The sequence below is a fragment of the Mus musculus genome, chromosome 4, assembly GCF_000001635.26.
Source record: "Mus musculus strain C57BL/6J chromosome 4, GRCm38.p6 C57BL/6J".
NCBI lineage: Eukaryota > Metazoa > Chordata > Mammalia > Rodentia > Muridae > Mus > Mus musculus.
This window is the reverse complement of record NC_000070.6, coordinates 125084501-125101455: the sequence shown is the minus strand read 5'-3', so window position 1 is coordinate 125101455 and position 16955 is coordinate 125084501. Positions and strand designations below refer to the sequence as shown.

Below are 16955 nucleotides of genomic sequence, written 5' to 3'. Positions count from 1 at the left end.
CCCGTCTTCCAGCCCCAGCTCCAGGACGCTGAGATTACAGGCACGACCCCCCATGGTTTTCCCCTGCCTCTGGCAATCCTGAGTACCGAACCCGGCCAGTAAGCTAGACCATTGGCTCAGGGAGGCTTGAATGAAGTAGTAATTAATGTTCTTCAACTGACATAAATCGTCAATTTTAAAACAGCGCTTCAAAAGTCAGGTTGGGTGGCACATGCCTATAACCCTGGCACTCAGGAAGGTGAGACAGGAAGTCTCAAGTTCAAGGACAGCCTGGGCTACATAAAGAGCTCCTATGTCCAAACATTCATCATCATCATCATCACCATCACTTGGATACATTTAAACAACAGAAGCATGTTCAAGAACATCGCCTAAATACTGCCTCAGGGTCAGGTGGCCTCAGAGTAAAGCGCTCACACGGCATGAACAAGGCCCAGACAAGGCCCAGGGTCAATCCTTGCTCCCCACAGGAAGGAAGGAGGAAAGCAGCAGGAGAAGGCAGGTTGTCAGAGGCAGTAAGCTGCCTCAAGTCCAGGACCAGCCTGGGCTACAATGAGTTCCATGCTGGCCTGGGCTACAGTGCGCTCCACACTGGCCTGGGGCCCCACCCTCCATCTTTGCCTCCCCCGTTCTGGGGTCACAGCTGTGCATTACCACGTCCAGCTTCCAGAAACTATCCCTGGATAAAGTCAGGAAGACCTGAACTCTACTCAACGACGAATGGACCTTAAGTACGTTAGTGTTTGCCTCTAAAGATGGTCAGAAGGGTCTGTGTCCACAGGAAGGTCAGAGGTCAATGTGTTCCTTTCTGTCTTTACATTAGATTTTTTTAAAAGTATATAGCCACCAGAAGCAGAGAAGCATAGGCTTTAAAAAAACAAACAAACAAACAAACAAACAACAGAAAGGGTTCAAACAGGAGGACTGCCTCCAAGTTCAAGGCCAGGCTGGTCTACATATCGAGTTCTAGGTCAGCCAGAGCTACAAAGGAATACCCTGTCCGAAAATAAAAAGCAAGTGGATGTCTCAGTGGGTAAAGCATTTGCATGTAAATTTGGATTTCCAGAACCTACATAAAACTGGACACAGACGCACACACCTGTAACCCAGCTCCTACAGGGACACGGGAGCCCGAGACAGGAAAACCCTGGAAGCCCTGGGCCAGAATGCCTGGCTTACGTAGTGCAGTGAAGAACACAAAGAGACCCTGTCTCACATGCGGGAGAGGGAAAGACTAACATCCAAGGATGTCCTTCAAGCTCCACACAGGCACCTCAATGTACATGTGCATGCCCTCTTCTGGTGTGTCTGAAGACAGCTACAGGGTACTCACATACACAAAATATGTAAATGATTTTTTAAAAAAGATAAAACAAAACAGTGTAGCACAGTAGCGTATGCCTGCAATCCCAGGGCTGGGAAAGCCAAGGAAGGAAGATCAGGAGTTCAAGGCCAGCCTGCACTACATCTCAAAACCACATTCAAACAAATGAACAAACAAGCAAGCAGAACTTAAAAGCAGAAGCACTAAGCAAGAAGACCTAGCAGTAAGTGCTTCCTGTGCAGGCCTGAGACCGTATGAGTTGAAATTAAATTCCTTGACAGGGAGAGAATCAATGCCATGGAACATATATAACACGTGACCACACTCATATATAACACATGTGACCACACTCACAGTACACACGGTTCTTCCATCCCCCTCCCCCCAAAAGCAAAGAAACAGCCAGATCCCAGAAATGATGGAACTAATTTGACCACGATGCAGGAAAGCACCACAAGAGGGCGCTCCAGAGCCATGGAGAGGCACAAGACTAGACAGACCCGTAGAAGTTACCAAGAAAGCTGGTGCTGGCACACACCTGGGATCCCAGCACTCAGAAGGCTGAGGAAGGAAGACCACGAATTCAAGGCCAGCTGGACTACAGAACAGGACGATGTCTTAAAACAAACAAGCCAGTAGAAAAGCGAAAAAAGATTTTAAAACTCACCCTCACAAAGCTACAGTAATCAGCAGAGATCTACAAAACTGAGTCCAGTCCAGAATGGAGCCTGGTGTTAAGGTTGGCTCATCTCTGACAACAACGATGAGACAGCTCAGAGCAGACAGAGCTCTGTTTGTTCAAGACCAGCCTGAGCAACACAGCACGATCTCATCTCAGAAAGACAACTGGGCTGGGATGGCTGCTCTTTTTTTTTTTTTTTTTTTTTGGTTTTTCGAGACAGGGTTTCTCTGTGTAGCCCTGGCTGTCCTGGAACTCACTCTGTAGACCAGGCTGGCCTTGAACTCAGAAATCCGCCTGCCTCTGCCTCCGGAGTGCTGGGATTAAAGGCGTGTACCACCACGCCTGGCTAAGATGGCTGCTCTTAAGAGCATTGGCTGCTGTGGCGGAGGAGCTGGGTTTGGTTGCCAGCACCCATGTGGCGGCCCACAACAGTTCATAACTCTCGCTCCAGGGGACTTGATGTCTAGGATTATATACACACAGTGCACACATAGACAAAACACCTATTCACACAGAATACAAAGAAATTGTTAGTCTTTTTAAAAAAAAAGATAAAATGAGGCCAGCTGTAGTGCCGAACACCTTTAATCCCAGCACTCAGGAAATAGAGGCAGGTGGATCTCTGTAAGTTAGCCAGGACTATATTATATACTGAAACCCTGTTTCATGAAAGAAAAGAAAAGAAGAGAAGAGAAGAGAAGAGAAGAGAAGAGAAGAGAAGAGAAGAAGAGAGAGAGAGAGAGAGGGAGAGAAAGAAAGGAAGAAAGAAAAGAGAACATGCATTAATGATTCACCTAAAAAGAAGCCAGGGGGAATGAATTCTATTTACTTCGAATAAAATGAAATAGAATACTTAAAAATAAACCTATCAGGGCTGGAGAGATGGTTCAGCGGTTAAGAGTACTTGGCTGCTCTTCCAGAGGTCCTGAGTACAATTCCCAGCAACCACATGGTGGCTCATAACCATCTGTAATGGGGTCTGATGCCCTCTTCTGGTGTGTCTGAAGACAACTAACTGCAGCATGCTCATACATAAAATAAATAATAAATCTTTTAAAAAAAAAAAACTATCCAGGATCTAAAAGATGTCTCCAATTCAACTTTAGGACACTCGGCAGGTAGTGGTGGCACACCTTTAGTCCCAGCAGTCAGAAAGCAGGGCAGCCAGATCACTCTGAGTTCAATGCTAGCCTGATCTATGGAGGGGGCCAGGCCAACCTGAACACACAGTGAAACCCTCATCTCAGAATGAAATAAAGTAAAATAAAAAGGAAACCTTTACAACGCCGAAGAAAGAAGTAAATGGACATGAAGAATACAGTGACTAACACGCGACCGTTACCAACTGTTCAGTTCCCAAGCACCCATGTCAGGGGCTCTGCCACGGCCTCCAGCGCCAGAAGCCAATACCTTCTTCTGGCCTCCAGGAGTCAACATACTCACACAGACACAGACACCCCCCATCTGTACCTCACCCCCACCCCACATTATACACATAATTTATGTGTGTGTGTATATGTATATATGTATATGTGTGGTGTGTGTGTGTGTGTGTGTGTGTATATATATATATACACACACACATACCCACACACACACACACTAAAGATCCAGGCAAAGACAAGTATTTCCTATTTCCCATACAGGACTCCAACAGCACAGGAAGTAACCCCAACTGACCAGTGGGATTGTGGGAACTCAAGAAGCTTCTACACAGCAGAGCAAAGCCCAGGGTGGAGGAGGCTACAGTGAGGGGACAAATCTTTGCCATCTGCCCACGACACATGAATTAATAGCCTGGGTGTTTTGCTTTGCAACTGGGGGCTGAAGGAAATGACTCAGTGGTCAGGGCACCTGCTGTGCAAGCATGAGGAGAGCTCAGACCTCCTGCACACCCTACACCCCCAGCTCTGCAGATGCAGACAGGTCAGTGGGGTTTACGGCTCCCGGCCAAGCAGGGAAAAGACAAGCATGGGGTTCAGGAAAAGACTCTGCCTCGAAGGAATAGGCTAGGGGCAGCCCTACTGTGCTCTTCCAGTTTCCACATGTGCACACAACTACACACACACACACACACACACACAATTTTTCAAAATGCAAAAATTATACACCAAAAACCCAAGCTATATGATCAAAAAAAAGGGGGGCGGTCTAGTGAACAGTAATGGGCAGCTGTCTAAAGAAGAAATACAAATTAGCAGGGAATAGGGGAACAGAGGCAGTCAGATCTCTATGAGCTCGAGGCCAGCCTGGTCTATCTAGTCTAGTAAGGATAGCCAGAGTTATGCAGAGAAACCTTGGGGGTGGGAGGGGAGGAATTGCAAATGGCCTGCTGAAACATACTTGAAACAGTCAGTTTCCTTGCTATCAAAGAAATGCAAAGAGATTCCACCTCACTCCAACATAAATGGTCAACCCCTCCAGCCGGGCGCACGCCTTTGATCCCAGCACTCGGGAGGCAAAGGCAGTCAGATTTCTGAGTTCAAGGCCAGCCTGGTCTACAAAATGAGTTCCAGGACAGCCAGGGCTACACAGAGAAACCCTGTCTCGAAAAACCAAAAAAGAAAAAAAAAAGAAAGAAATGGTCAATCCCAAGAAAACAAGACAGCTATCCTGTGAAACGAGCCTTTAATACCAGGGAAAATAATCAGGTGATGTCTTTGAGTCCAGGCTACACAGTGAGACCCTGTCTCTAAAAAGTAATGGACAACAAATGCTGGTGAGGATATGGGAGAAGAGGAACCCTTAGTCAAAATATCATTCGCAAGAGAACTGAAATTGGGGCAGTGGAGGGGACAAGCCACGCCTGGATTCCTGGACCCAACGCTGTGGCTGCTTACCACAGAACAATATCCATGATGCAGACGTAGGTGGGGGGACTGACTCCAACCAGCAGAGCACAGTCCAGGCCCACATGTAATACACACAATGTGTCCTCACACATGGATGAGTCAAAGCTCTTTCCTTAAACTGGACCAGAGTATAACACAAGGGCCTAGTTAGGCCTGAAATCCCAGGTTCACAGAGGCAGGAGGGTTACAAGTTCAAGGCCTGCTTTGGCTACAGTGTGGTTTCAATTGTATTAATAGGTCCTGTTGCTAATAGACAGCATGTATTAAATATTGATGTTAAAGATCTTTTCTAAAGTCAAAGCTGGGAACACTGCCAGGGAGGAGAGGAGAGGAGAGCAGGGCAGGAGACCACAGCCTTGGACCGCGGCAGAGTGAGAGGAGAGGGAAAGACTGAGTCATGAAGCGCTGGAAGACTGGAATCTGAGAGAGGAGAGAAAGGCAACCTGCCTCAACTCCAATTCTGAGAAGACACCAGGAAGCAAAAGCGCCTCCTACCTATCCATCTGCAGTCTCTGCTGCGGGAGTGCCAGACAGACAGACAGACAGCGCTCACACTCTATAGCTCACTCAATGGCCAACTACTCAACCCACGAAGAGAGAACTCTCCTAGGTCTCCTCTCTGATAAAGCGATAGCCAAGGCAGCAACTCTCCTCCCAGAGGACTAATAGGGCCATCAAGAGCCATGAGAGCTGGCTGGGGATGTAGCTCAGTTAGTAAAGTGCTCGCCCACTGTGCTCAAAGCCCTGGGTTCAATCCCCAGCACCAAGTGAGCCAGGCTAGCATTCAGGAGGATAAGAAGCAAGTGCGAGGCCTTTCTTGGCTGCATAGTGAATTTGAGGCCAGCCTGGGCTGAGACCCTGTCTCAAAATGCTCAAAAGAAAGAAAAAGTTAAAAGGGAGGCGGACTCTTCTGAGAACTTGGTTTTGGCTATGGGCACACAGTGCCAGGGATCAAACTCTGGGTCTCATACATGCTAGGCAAATGCTCTGCCACAGAACCAGTGCCAGCCCGAGCCACCTTGTGCTGCAGAATTACTAGTCTGTTGGTGACACATCTGACAGACGAGGAACCATGAGGACTAGAAGCTATTAAAATACAAAACGAGGGGGCTGGAGAGATGGCTCAGTGGTTAGAGCACTGACTGCTCTTCTAGAGGTCCTGAGTTCAATTCCCAGCAACCACATGGTGGCTCACAACCATCTGTAATGGGATCTGATGCCCTCTTCTGGTGTGTCTGAAGATAGTGACAGTATACTTATATACATATAATAAATAAATCTTAAAAAAAAAAAAAAAACGAGAATTTCCTTTCTTAGCTCATGGAAACTCAAGGGCTGCCCAACTTCGAGTCAACCAGTCCCCTGACAGAGCTGCACTGAAGACGATGAGAGAGCTTGTTTCTCACTGACAGAAAAATAAGCAACTTTTCTTTAGAGCGAAGTCCAGGAAGCCTACACGGTAAAGAAAAGGAAGGGTGACTAAAGGCAGTGTCTGATGGTAGGCTGGTCTCCCAGAGGGATGGAGGACAAGCCACACGAAGCACGGGAGCAGAGTCGCTCTGCTGGACACCTCAGAACACGCAGCAGCCCCTGCATGCCCTGCCAAGACTGCGAGGAGAAAATCTGCCTGTCTGCTTTCTCTCGCACCTAATTCATTTCACTAAAATGTCTGACACTTCACAACTTCCATGAAATTCCTCTCTAAGGGCCTCGCAAATCCACCATCTTTCTCGTTGGGCAAACATGAAGCCAAAGGAAGGAGAAATAACGTATGTGGAGAGGAAATTTTTTGCAAGTGATTTAAAAATAAAATACTCAAAGTAGAAAACTCAGAAATCCTCAAAATTAAAGAAGACAGGCGGCAAACTTCTGCCTCTTCATTCCTGGCGCCCACAAGCATCAACCACAGAGGAGGAGCGAGGCCCAAGCGCACAGCTCCTCATGGGACACAATCATGGCTTCCAGGGACCCCCAAGTCTCGCATCCGCTTTGTAAATGTCCAAGCAGAGGGCCCTCCTGATGGCTCTACAGGCAGAGGCTCCTGAGGCAAAGCCTGGTGACCTGAGTTTATCCCTGGGCCCCACGGTGAAAGGAGAGACCAACTCCCACAAACTGCCCCACATGTACCATTTCACACGAGTGTGGCTACATACGACAATCAATCGAGAAACTAATGTTAAAAACTGAAAGAGGAGCTGGGCGGTGGTGGCGCACAACTTTGGATCCCTGTGCTCAGGAGGCAGAGGCAGGCAGATCTTTGTGAGTTCAAGGTCAGCCTAGTCTACAGAGTGAGTTCCAGGACAGCCAGGGTTACTAAAGAAACCCTGTCTTAAAACAAACAAACAAAAAAGAAAAAAAAAAAAGGGAACCCAGATACACAGAATCCAATACACAACTTTTACTAAATTCTAGTTAGTGGGGGAAAAAAATACTTCAGGATCAGCCAGGCATGGTGACACACACTTTCGACCCCAGCACTTGGGAAGCAAAGGAAGGAAGCGCCCCTATGAGTCTGAGGGTAACCTGGTCTACTTACGGAGTTCTAGCTATCCAGAGCTACATAGAAAGGCCTTTTCTTAAAAAAAGAAAAACAAGGAAATTAAATGAAAATGAAAATTTCAGAGGAGCAAGGTAGTTCACCTGCAGTCCCCAGTATTTGTGGGGCTGAAACAGGAGAATCACTCTGAGTGCAAGAACAACCTGGACTATGTTACATAACACGACCCTGTCTCAAAAATAAAGTGATATTAATGAAAATTTAAAAACAACTGCACAGTGGTGGCGCACGCCTTTAATTCCAGCACTTGGGAGGCAGAAGCAGTGGATTTCTGAGTTTGAGGCCAGCCTGGTCTACAGAGTGAGTTCCAGGACAGCCAGGGCTACACAGAGAAACCCTGTCTTGAAAACCAAAAATAACAAACAAACAAACAAACCATCCCACTGAAGGCCCATGGGTTTTGGTCATAACAAGTGAGCTGGAAGCTTCCTGGCTTTGGTTACCTCCCGCTACCGTAAGGTACTCTGCTGGCAGCTGGGAAGAGGCCATCTGCAGGCTCACTCAGCTCTGCACACCACTAGCACGCTAGGCACAGAGGACCCACCAGCACACAACTGGCTGACCATTCACTGGCTGGATGTGGGACCACTCCATAGGAGCTCCTGTGACCTTTGTCGAGAGAGAGCCTGTGCTGGGGGAGGTCGCAGGCCCTTGTGGTGAAGCCACTGCTGTGGATTTGCTAAGGAACCTGGGAAACTGCCTTCTAGGCTTGCATTTATGCCCACTAACTGGCAGCTTTAGCCAATGGTGACTCACAACCGTTCACAGTGCTGGGCAGTGCTCAGCCCTGACGGGGACATCTGCATCACCCCCTCCAAAGGCTCGAGGACAGAGAGCAGGGGCAGGAAGGATGTTCTTACAGGAGAAAGGGGCAGAGGGACAGAAAACCCTCCCTGCCTTCTGGGCATGACATGGCCTTGAACTCAGTCTGGGCAGCTATGATTACAGGAGCAACAGTAGGTCTGTCACCACTTCCCTGTGGATCTGACCTACTCACAAGTCCCCAGGCCTCCCTGACCTATAAGGCACTAAGGGACATTTTCTTCAGTGGAGAAGCCACTGGTAAGTTGCCCACGCTCCCATGAATAATCTCTCACCATGTTCCTGTGAGTGGCTCAGAGGTAGAGCACTGGGCTAGCACATGCACAAATCTAGGTTCGGGCCCCAGTATCATAGCAGCTATATAAACACAAAGCCACAGCCAGGTGTGCTGGCTCACGCCTGCCCTCCCAGCACCTGCAGCATTGCGGAGGTGGAGGTGGAGGCGGGTGGGGTCTCTGAGCTCCAAGTCAACCATCGTTACCCAGTGAGATGGTGACTCAAATAAAATCCAACTTGGTGTGGAAGGAAAACCAGTCCTGAAGGAGGTTAACCGTCAGCAGTGATGAGAAGCATCCGCCAACCCCCTCTTGCAAAACAGAGGGACAAAGGGACAAAGGTGGCTCAGTGGTGAAGGGCACTGGCTGCTCCTCCAGAGGACCAGGGTTTGGTTCCCAGCAGCCTTACAGTGGTGGCTCAGCAATCCTTAGTAACTTCAGTTTCAGGAGGTCTGAGGCACTCTTCTGGACTTTGCAGGCATTGGACATTTGATACATATACATTCACCCAGAAAACACACACAGACAACATAAAAATAAACATAAAACAGCAGAGACATGTTTCAAAGCATGACTATTCAGTCAAAATAACCTGGTACATATCAAAACCCAGGCAACACCAACCATGTGGTCTAGGCAGGTGGCTCCAGAGATGCCAAGGAGTGGCCAGGCAATATAAACTTTAGAAAATCTTTACTGCCTAAGTTCAAGGCCAGCCTGGACTACAAAGTAAGAACCTATCTCAAATTTAAAAAAAAAAAAAAAAAATTTTTTTAAAAAGATTTATAGTGTCTGATGAGGTAATCAATCATAGAGGCGGCAAGAGACATCAATCAAGAAAGGTTCCAGAAAAGGGAAAACCCGAGTACCACGGCACAGAGCTGAACAGAAAACCCAGAGTACCACGGCACGGAGCTGAACAGAAAACCCAGAGTACCACGGCACGGAGCTGAACGGAAAACTTCTCAAGGACACAGGGCAATCCCACCTGAACAACAGCTGGGAGAATGACTCTGGCATAGGCAGGACTAAGAGCTGGGACAGAAATCGACAGATACTGATAATGCCACCGAGTGACTCAGGTCCAAGCCACCAAAACCCCCTTTCCTCAAATCCCTGCCAAAGCCCGGCCCTTACCTCAACACAGGAGCACACTGCAAATGCGCAGCAGCAAACACACACCGGCTCTTTTTTTTATTTTAATAGACACGGCTTCCACACAGAATAAACAGTATCTACTCTCCCTTCCATGCTTAAGCGTACAGATACCGCCTTAGACTTTCTTAAGGTGAACACTAGGGATTTATCAGCTATATCTGAAATCTCCTACTGAATGAGTTGCTGTTACTTTGTTTGAAGACAGGGTCTGTGGTGGTTTGGGTGAGAATGGCCTCCATAGGTTCAAATGTGAACATTTGGTCCTCAGTTGGTGGAACTGCTTGGGAAGGGTTAGGAGGCGTGGCCTTGTTGGAGGAGCTGTGTCACTAGGGTGGGGTTTGGAGGGTATGGAAGCCATTCCCAATTCTCTACCTCTAATCTCCAGTGTCAATATCTTTCTGTCTCTCTGCCTCTCTTTTCCTCCCCCACAACCCCTGCCACCTGTGATTCCGTCTTAAGATGTGAGCTCTCAGCTACCGCTCTAGCACCATGACTGCCTGCCTCCCGCCATGCTCCCCACCATGATGACTCTAACCTTCTGAAACTGTAAACCCTAATAAACTCTTCTAGAAGTTGCTTAGATTCATGTCTTTTTTTTTGGGGGGGGGGGGGTTTCAAGACAGGGTTTCTCTGTGTAGCCCTGGCTGCCCTGGAACTCACTTTGTAGACCAGGCTGGCCTCGAACTCAGAAATCCACCTGCCTCTGCCTCCCAAGTGCTGGGATTAAAGGTGTGCACCACGGCCGCCCGGTGGATTCAATGTCTTAACACAGCAATAGAAAAGCGACTAAGACAGGGTCTCACATTGTAGCCCTGGCTGGCCTTAAACTGAAGAGACCAGCCTGCCTCTACTTCCCTAAGTGCTGGGTTTTAAGGTGCCACATCTAGCCCTATGGATTTTTTTTTCTTTTAAATTATTTTTTTTATTATTTATGTTTGTGTGCCTGCCACAGAGGTGTCCTCAGAAGCCAGAACAGGGCAACCAATCCCCTGAGCCTGGAGTTATAGGCTGTTGTGAACCACCACATGGGTGCTAGGATGTGTTAACCCTGGTCCTCCGGGAGGTCAGGAAGCACTCTTAACCGCTGAGCCATCTTTCTGATCAAAATGAGTGATTATTGGAAACATTCTCCTAGCGGAAGATGACATGTGCCTATGATCCTAGCACTCAGACAGCAGTGGTAAGGGGATCAGTAGGCCAAGGCCAGCGTCGGCTATCAGTGGGTTCCAGGTCGGCATAGATGAGAAGGGACTACCTCAAACAAACAAAATTCCTAGGAACCTCTGGCCGGCTCTAGCAGTTTCAGAGCTTGGGGTCTTTCATTCTCTGCAGCCACACTTCCCTGGATGGGAGCGGCAGGAAGGCAGTACATGGTCCGCACCTTCAAATCCCAGCAAGGGTAAAGCCAAGGCAAGCATGTGCTACATAGCCAGACAGACAAACAGCAAGACCCCCACCTCCAAAACAATAACAACAACAACAGCAGGCATGAGGATGTTCAAAGGTCCCCCAACTTCTAGATGCAAGAGAAACCATAGAAGCCACAGTCCTCAGGGACCTGGCTGGGTAAACCAGAGTTCACTCAGGGCCCCTGGCCGCTTTAGGATAAACTGACAAACAAGGTAAAAGCAGACTCACTCTTTTCGATGAGCTGGTCCTGAACCCCTGCCAAGGCACTTACTGCCTAAAAGAGAAGTCACTGGTTACCAGACAAGAGACCATAGACCCCAAGACACCAACCCACACAGAGAGGAAGGGAAAGTCCACTCTGCTCAATAAAGGGCCACAGCCAGCCACACCCACCCTCCGCCACCGCCACTTACAGCAGCCGACGTGACTGAGGATTTGCTGAAGAGCCGTTCGGCCTCCTTGAACTTCCGGTTCCTCCGGTCGTTTTTGCTATTGGAGTTCCTAAAAACAGAAGAACTTTGGTGTTGTTGTTGTTATAGATTTTTTTATCTTATAGATTATCACTGTGTTTGTGTCTGATGTGGAGGGAGGGCAAGTGTGTGCTATAGGACACTTGTGGAGTGAGTTCTCTCCTGCTACCTCCAGCAAATGAACTCGGGTGGTCCAGCTTCGCAGAAAGCACCTTTACCTGCTGAGCCATCTGGCCATTCTTCTTCTAACCACGTTCAAACTCAGGAATGCCTCTGATGCCCGGAACTTAATGTCAAATGCCTACAAACGGTGATGCCTCCCACTCTAGGAGGTGAGATGATTTTAGATGCTTTATAAGCACTGTCAAGTGTATTTCTTTGATTGTGTGTGGGAGCCCCAGGGACACAGCTATGTCTTGCCTGGCATGAGGACACCAAGCAGCACTATCACGTAAGCGGTAGCCTGGCCTGCCCAACCCAGTCCTGCTCCCCACTCTGTGTTAGTGTGCATTTACAATAATGCTTACTGTCAAAAGGGACTAGTGCAGGGGCTGACAAGAGGGTAATGAGTGCTTGCTGCAAAGCTGGACAATCCCAATTCAGCCCTCAGCCCAGGTAAAGGTGAAAGAAAGGACCAATCCACAAAGCTGTCCTCTGAGCCACATGGTGGCACACACATACCCCAATACACATTCTACAGACACGTATGATAAATGACTTTGTTGTTGTTGTTGTTTTGAGACAGGATCTCACTATGTAGTCTTGAGGCTGGCCTAGAATTATATATGCAGACCAGACCTTAAACTCATATAGAAGTATATGAGCCTCTATCTCCCGAGTGCCAGGATTGAAATGTGTGCCACTCTGACAAGCAAGAAATTTTTTCAATCAAAATATGACTATGAAAAAATAAAATAAAATGAGGGCTGGAGAGATGGCTCAGCAGTTAAAAGCACTGGCTGCTCTTGCAGAGGACCCAGGTTTGATTCTCAGCACCTACATGGAGGCTTACAATTGTCTGTAACTCCAGTCCCAAGGGATCAGATGTTATCCTCTGGCCTCCAAGGGCACTAGGCCACACGTGGTACACAGACATACACACAGGCACAATACCTATATACATAAAATAAATAAGTAAATTGTTTAAAGTGCGTACAGCTGTGTGGGGTGCTGCGTGCCTTTAATCCCAGCACAGAAGAGGCAGAGCAGAGCTCTGGTAGTCGGATTTGTCCACAGGCACCTGTACTCACTAAACTGTCTAGCCAATATGAAGAAATGAACCTGGGCTGGAGAGATGGCTCAGCGGTTAAGAGCAGCGACTGCTCTTGCGAAGGTCCCGAGTTCAAATCCCAGCAACCACACGGTGGCTCACAACCATCTGTAATGGAGTCTGATGCCCTCTTCTGGTGTGTCTGAAGACAGCTACAGTGTACTCACATACATAAAATAAATAATTCTTAAAAAAAAAGAAATGAACTTTTACAGCAGAGCTATCATAGGACCACCCAACAACGTGTCACCCAATAAGACAGAGGTACAGAACCAGAGGGTCACAAGCTGGGACTCAGACTGGGGGTTCAGCTCAGCAGCAGAGCACTTGCCCAGCATGCTCAGCGCCCTGCGCTGTAGCCCCTGCAGCAATGGACAAAGAACAGAGCCCTTAAAGCAGGAGCCTGCAGGCCACGAGGACATTCACCTACAGTCCCAGCACTCGGGAGGCAGAGCCATGTGGATCTCTGTGAGTCAGAAGCCAGCCTGGTCTACACAGAGAAACCCTGTCTCCAAACAAACAAACAAACAACAACAAAATATTAATGAGACATAACTGCCGAAAGCCACTGGATCCAGGATCAAAAAAAGAGTAGCAAAGCATTGTGGGGCCAACCAAGGGAATCTGAAGGAATCCGTGTTAATGTTTAAGCTATAAGCATCCGAGTTATATGCAGAGATGCCTTGCTCTTCTCAGGAAGTAACTGATAATATATTTAGAGGCAGAGATTCGTGGTGTAAGCGCCTAACTCTTCAATGGTTAGCAGGGAGAGAAAGCACGGGCAAACAGCAATGTAACCACAGAGGAGGAGCAGGGAGGAGACCCTGTGACGGCGGAATGGGTCTGCATCTTTATACACACACTAATCAGAGGGCAGCTTTCCACCAGTGGCCCTTGCTTTCTACCTTGTTGAGACAGAGGCAATCTGGTTATTTGGACAGCACTACATAGTTCAGGCTGTCCTGCAAACTTCCCAAGTGAGCGATTCTCCTGTCCCCAAATCCCACCACATATGCTAAAATTCCAGACGTGCATTTACACATGTGTGTTAAATGGCAGGGGTGGGGGTGGGGGTGGGGGATGGTCCAAAAGTTCAGTAGACAGAGTCTAATCCCCTGGGGCTCCGTTACAGGTAGCTGTAAGGCACCTAACAGTGATGCTGGGAGTCGAACTCCTGTCCTCTGCCAGAGCAGTGTGTGCTCTTAACTGCTGAGCCATCTCTCCTGTTGCCAGTTGTGCCTTTTAACACAGGTTCTGGGAACTGAGCTCCGGTCATCAGGCTTGTACACCAAGCGCCTTTACTCACCGAGCAATATCTCCTGGGCCTGGTTTCACATCCTGTAGTTATACACATACGTTAAAATGCCATACCCACCCCCACCCCCACCCCCACACAGCCAATCTTGATTTCCTGATTTTGATGATACTCTATAGTTACGTAAAACGTAACCATCAGAGAAAACTACGTAAGCACACACAAGCCATGTCTATTGTTTGTACAGCTTTCTATCGCCATCTGTAAATTATTTCCAAACAAAAGGTTCTTAAGCACACAGAGAAGTTTTCGTACTTCAGAGAGAGCATGCACCCACAGTGAGTTAGCAACTCATGAATACATGGGAAAAACACTAACTGGTCATGCACATTCTCATCTCAGTTTTCCTACAGATTTGAAAAATTCCTCACAAGCGTAGGCATTTTTATACAATCGCATGACTGAGCTGACAGTGGTAACAATGAACTTGGAGGTAGAACAAAGATCGTAATGGCACAGCGTGGCTGATGAAAATGTGGAAGACAGTTCGGTCACAGGCTGTACTTCACTTACACCCACACATCCCTGCACCATGGGCCCTATTTTCTTTCATCACAAATACTGGCTTCCCCAAGGTTTCTCCGTGAGCCGTCAGAGTACAAGTTCAAGCTTAGACCCCATTCCACACTACGGCTCTACCATCTCCTTGCAGAGTAAATGCCAAAAGCAAATGTCCCAAGCTGGACATGACAGTCCATACCTTTAAATCTATCAGTCAGAAGTCAGAGGGAGAAAGAGCTATGTGATCTGTGAATCCGAGGCCAGCCTGCTTTACTTAGTGAGTTCCAGGCTAACCAGGGCTACATAGTAAGACCATGTTTTAAATCAAAACAAAAATCCTGCAGCCAAATATTAGTAGAGGATAAAATGGAGAGATACTATTAGATTTTTTTTTCTTCCAGACAGGGTTTCTCTGTATAGCCCTGGCTGTCCTGGAACTTACTCTGTTGACCAGGCTGGCCTCGAACTCAGAAATCTACCTGCCTCTGCTTCCCAAGTGCTGGGATTAAAGGCGTGCACCACCAGTGCTCAGCTAATACTACTAGATTTTGACACTCACTTTTGATTGGTCAAATACCGATCCCAGCCACGGATAATATTGCCATACATCTGAGTGTCTTCCAGGTAGCTTCCTTCAAAAGCATATATCTGTCTCTCCAAGTTTGCAAGTGTTTCCTAGGTGATGAAAACAGGGACAGGGAAAAACAAGCATTAAGCAAACTGAAATTCCGTCACAGACTTGTAAAGTCAAGCTTACCCACAATGAACCATTTCTGTGGAAGTGTAGGGGTGATGGACCCCTTTATAAATAGAATGAAATGTATAGTCTATCCTCAGAAAATGCACACACATGCAAGATTTTGCATCTACTTCAGAGGCAAAACCTAGCTGTCACGAGCAGGGATGAGACAGACCGTGAGCTGTCTCCATTCTCACTCACTAAATGTGTTGCTACCAGCAGCGAGAAGGGTGAACAGCTTTTCAAAAGCATCTCTTCTACATCAACTGCTTCCTCCCTGCTAGCTCTGGAAGGGCCGCCCGCAGTGGATGCCGGTTGCTATGGAAACCTGGAAGGGCAGCTTCAGGTGAGCTTTGCCTCCCGGATGCTCGCCGTAAAAGGCGGGAGCCTACAGGGCAGTCAGCAGGGTGCCGGCGGCTCCTGGTGCGCGTCACCAATCCAAATTCCCTAGGCTGCGTCTTGGGTCTCCCGCCAGCCCCGTTCCTTGGCATCCTCAAATACACCACATTCCCCGGCCATTGAAACGCGCCGCCCATGGAATCCATCGTGCATCTTCTCCAGGCCGGGGTCTAGCCGCCTCCTTTCCAACCGCTAACCCGACCTGAGCGTCGTCCCCGCCTCCTGCCTCTCGCCCTTCCCGCGCCCTCACCGCCCCGCCCCGCCCCACTGAGCGCAGGCCGGGAACCGCGCCGCCGCAGGGAACCGCGCCGCGCCCGGCCGCCCAGAGCGCCCAGACCCTGGCTGCCCGCCGTCCTCGCCTCCGGAGCTGCCTGCGAGGCCAAGTGGGGACGGCGTCCAGGCCTCGGCCACTCACCGCCAGCTCCTGCTTCCGCTTAACCAGCTCGGCCAGCTCCCGCCGGGTGTCTGGGATCTGCGGCGGCGCCGTCTTGTTGTGCATCGCCATGTTGGGCTCAAGCGGCGGCGGAGGCGGCGGCGCGCGACCAGTAGGCGGACCCTGCGCACTGTCGCCGCTGGCCGCCAGGGGGCGCGACCCCCCACACCGCGCCTGCGCGCGCGGCTTCCGGGGAAGCTGGCCGGCTCAGCGCGCGAAAGCCGGCGCGGAGAGGCGCTTGTACGTGTGGGACCTTCCTTGCTGCTCCACTGTGGGCCTCTGAGCTTAACAGACACCCACAGACATTCACTACATCGAGAACCCAGCTGCAGCATAGGCCTGTTGAGTATTCCATATGTCTCCCGGCAGACGAGGTCCTTGCAACACCACCCAACTGCAGGTGGAAAACCTGAGCAAGGTTCCGCCCACCAACCGGGTTGCAGAGAAGATCCCCAAACCAACATCTTGCTGGGTTTAGCACAGGCAAGCAGATCTCCTGTTGTACGTGGTTTGCCGGAGGGGAAGGATTATGAAAGAATTAGCTTCTATCTTCAGATCCAGAACTGTATCCAGGCTGGTATTGAACAGAAACAGACCGTGAGTTTATCGTCCTGCCTCTGCCTTCCCACTGCTGGGATTCCATGTGTTGAGCATGCCCGCTGTTAATAGGTGCTGGGGATGGATCTCAGGACAGACGAAGCAAGCACTCTACAGGTACACCCTGAGCCCACCTCTGCATTCTCAGTGC

At 49.0% G+C, this 16955-nt stretch overlaps 1 protein-coding gene across 9 annotated transcripts in view; it reads right to left on the bottom strand.

Annotated features, from left to right (window-relative positions):
- Meaf6 (MYST/Esa1-associated factor 6) overlaps positions 1–16343 on the bottom strand; it is a 28126-nt gene extending 11783 nt beyond the window's left edge. For 4 of the 9 annotated variants that reach the window (XR_003955011.1, XR_003955012.1, XR_003955014.1 and 1 more), the window contains exons 1-4: positions 16190–16343; positions 15196–15311; positions 11494–11581; positions 11309–11354 (exon numbers count right to left, since the gene is read on the bottom strand). Coding sequence is in view for 3 of the 9 variants with exons in the window: in NM_001290701.2 (NP_001277630.1) it covers positions 11309–11354; positions 11494–11581; positions 15196–15311; positions 16190–16279 (340 nt within the window). In the remaining 6 variants the exon portion in view is untranslated. The remainder of the gene's footprint in view (positions 1–11308; positions 11355–11493; positions 11582–15195; positions 15312–16189) is intronic. The other 5 variants (NR_151472.1, NM_001290701.2, NM_027310.5 and 2 more) reach the window with 2 other exon arrangements.
- Between the last annotated feature and the right edge of the window lie 612 nt (positions 16344–16955).